The sequence below is a fragment of the Arachis duranensis genome, chromosome 6 (assembly GCF_000817695.3).
Source record: "Arachis duranensis cultivar V14167 chromosome 6, aradu.V14167.gnm2.J7QH, whole genome shotgun sequence".
Taxonomy (NCBI): Eukaryota; Viridiplantae; Streptophyta; class Magnoliopsida; order Fabales; family Fabaceae; genus Arachis; species Arachis duranensis.
This window is the reverse complement of record NC_029777.3, coordinates 19,667,668-19,670,109: the sequence shown is the minus strand read 5'-3', so window position 1 is coordinate 19,670,109 and position 2,442 is coordinate 19,667,668. Positions and strand designations below refer to the sequence as shown.

Genomic DNA, 2,442 nt, shown 5'->3' with positions numbered 1-2,442 from the left:
CAGCAAAGAAAAATAAGCTATTGGATAAAATCTTACATCAATCTCACACCATTAAAATTATTATTGATGATTATTTAATAGTTACAAATCATAAAAATTACTGGCTTTTTAACATTTTTTTTATTATACGAGGTGGCAACGTGATTGTGGATATGATTTCTCTCTCATATAACGGCTTATCGACAAACATTCATTGCATAGCCTCCCCTTATTAGTTTCACATATCTCAGAAGTCAGAACCAAATTCACCCTTCCTACTTCAAATTCAAATCCCAAAAACCTAATAAAAAACACAAAGGTACCTACCATTTTTTGTTTTCAATTCAGCCATGGACGACGGCACAATCAATAATGACCAATGGCTAACCCTCTCTCTCTCCCTCCCTTCACCACCCACACCCCCGCACTCATCACAAGAAGACCAAAAGCCCGCTCAGCCACTTATGCTGCCGGCGGCGATGACCAGACGAACGAAGAAAGCCACCGCCAAAACAAAGACCATAGATCCACCGCCATTCCCATGGGCCACAACGAAACTCGCCACCGTTCATACTCTTGAACACTTACTGGCAAACAAAATTAGCTCAATCTCCGGAACCGTTAAATGCAGATCGTGTCAGAAGCAATACGAAATGGATTTCGATCTGGAAGGGAAGTTTCGCGAAGTTGCGCGGTTCGTTATCAAGAAAAACCGGGACACGCACGACCGGGCACCGAGCTCTTGGATGGCTCCGGTTCTTCCAAACTGTGAGTTCTGCAACGGAAAGAATACGGCGGTTCCGGTGATCGCCGCAAAGAAGAGGAATATCAATTGGTTGTTCTTGTTTTTGGGACAAATGATTGGGTGTTGTAAGCTTCCGCAATTGAAGTATTTCTGCAAGCATGCAGATATTCACTTAACTGGAGCCAAAGATCGGTTAGTTTATTATATTTATCTGGGTTTATGCAAACAATTGAAGCCACAGGGACCTTTTGATCTTTTTAAAAAAGTTTAGACCTTTTTTATTTTCTAATGTTAGTCAGGTTCTCATGTAGCTAGCCATTTTGCTTCGCATTTCTAATTTTAGGGTTTAGTTTGTACAAATTAAACTCATCTAAGACAATAATTTAAATTCGTATATTTGTCAATTTTGTACTTCTTCGTCTCTGTTGGCGCTATTATAATGGCACATTCGTTGTTTTCTCATTATCTTTAAGGTGTGGATTAATTTATTTATTTTTGTTGTATACTTATGATGATGAGAGATCAATAACTCAGTTTATAGTTTATACCATTGCACGGTCTTACGTTGTAAGTCAAAGTACTTCAAATGAAATTAACTGAACAGTGCGATGATTTTCTTCCCCTTCGTCTAGTCTCCACGTTCTGATTTTTCTCCAATAATTAACTAACAGTCATATGGACGTTCCAATTTCTGCGGGGGTGTGTACTGTGTATCGCTATTTCTATCTTTTTTAATAAATAGAATTTACCCTTTTTTTTTTTTAACTCTACTTTTATTTCCTCTAAATCGGCCCCTTACCACGCAAATGCTCCATCAGAAACTGATATACGTGATTGGGGTTGCTGAATAGTTTTTAATAATTTTCGGCTCTTTTTTTTTTTTCTCAAAGTTAATGCATTCATATAAAAATGAGGAGGAATTACTCAAATTCAAAATAAACTTTGGTAGCTTTTGTTTTCAATTATTGTCTTTGAGAAAATTAATTCTCTCAATTATCCTTTTTTATCTTACCTTTATACATATACAATCATCTTCATTTTATTTACAACGATCTTTCTTTATTTTTGTTATTTTTTTTATATGCAAAGTCATTTTCATTTTATTTTTCAACTATCTTTTTTCATCTTCTATCTTCATTTTATTTCATTTTATTATTTTTTGTTTAATTTTTGCTAAATCAAACACACACTTAATTTTCGTAGCAGCTTAATTTTTGATTAACTTATTTAAAAAGGTGATTATCCTCTTTGCTCCTTTATTTTGTTGTATATTGTACACAATGATTATAATCAGAAAAATAATAATTTCGATGACCCTGTAAGCAGTTACTTTGACAATGACCAGTTGAGATAAATTCTGATTCTAAGACTAGCAGCGGTTTATGTTAATTTTAAATTCTCTGGTAACAATAACGGTTTTGGTTTGTATAGATATAAAAAAAATTGTAATTACATTTTTAACTTAAAAAGATTGTAGTCTAATGATTTTAAGTTTTAATTATTTTATTTAAATAATTTACCCTAAAAATAAGCAATGATAAAATGGATCTTCATATAACGAATTTTTTATTTTTAATATTAGAATTATAATGATATTTTTTTAAAATGTAGACTGTTAGGGTATTATTCTTAAATATAAAATTATTAATTTATTAAAAGTATAGAAATTAGATCGTTCGATTTATAGAAATTGAACCGTCCAATTTATAGAAGTATAA

General features: G+C 32.5%; 1 protein-coding gene across 1 annotated transcript; it reads left to right on the top strand.

Annotated features, from left to right (window-relative positions):
* The first annotated feature begins 329 nt into the window (after positions 1-329).
* On the top strand, positions 330-2,078 carry LOC107493316 (uncharacterized). Its single transcript, XM_016114415.2, has 3 exons — positions 330-916; positions 1,198-1,291; positions 2,019-2,078. Exons 1-3 carry the CDS (start codon positions 330-332, stop codon positions 2,076-2,078), a joined length of 741 nt encoding a protein of 246 aa, XP_015969901.2.
* The last annotated feature ends 364 nt before the right edge of the window (positions 2,079-2,442 follow it).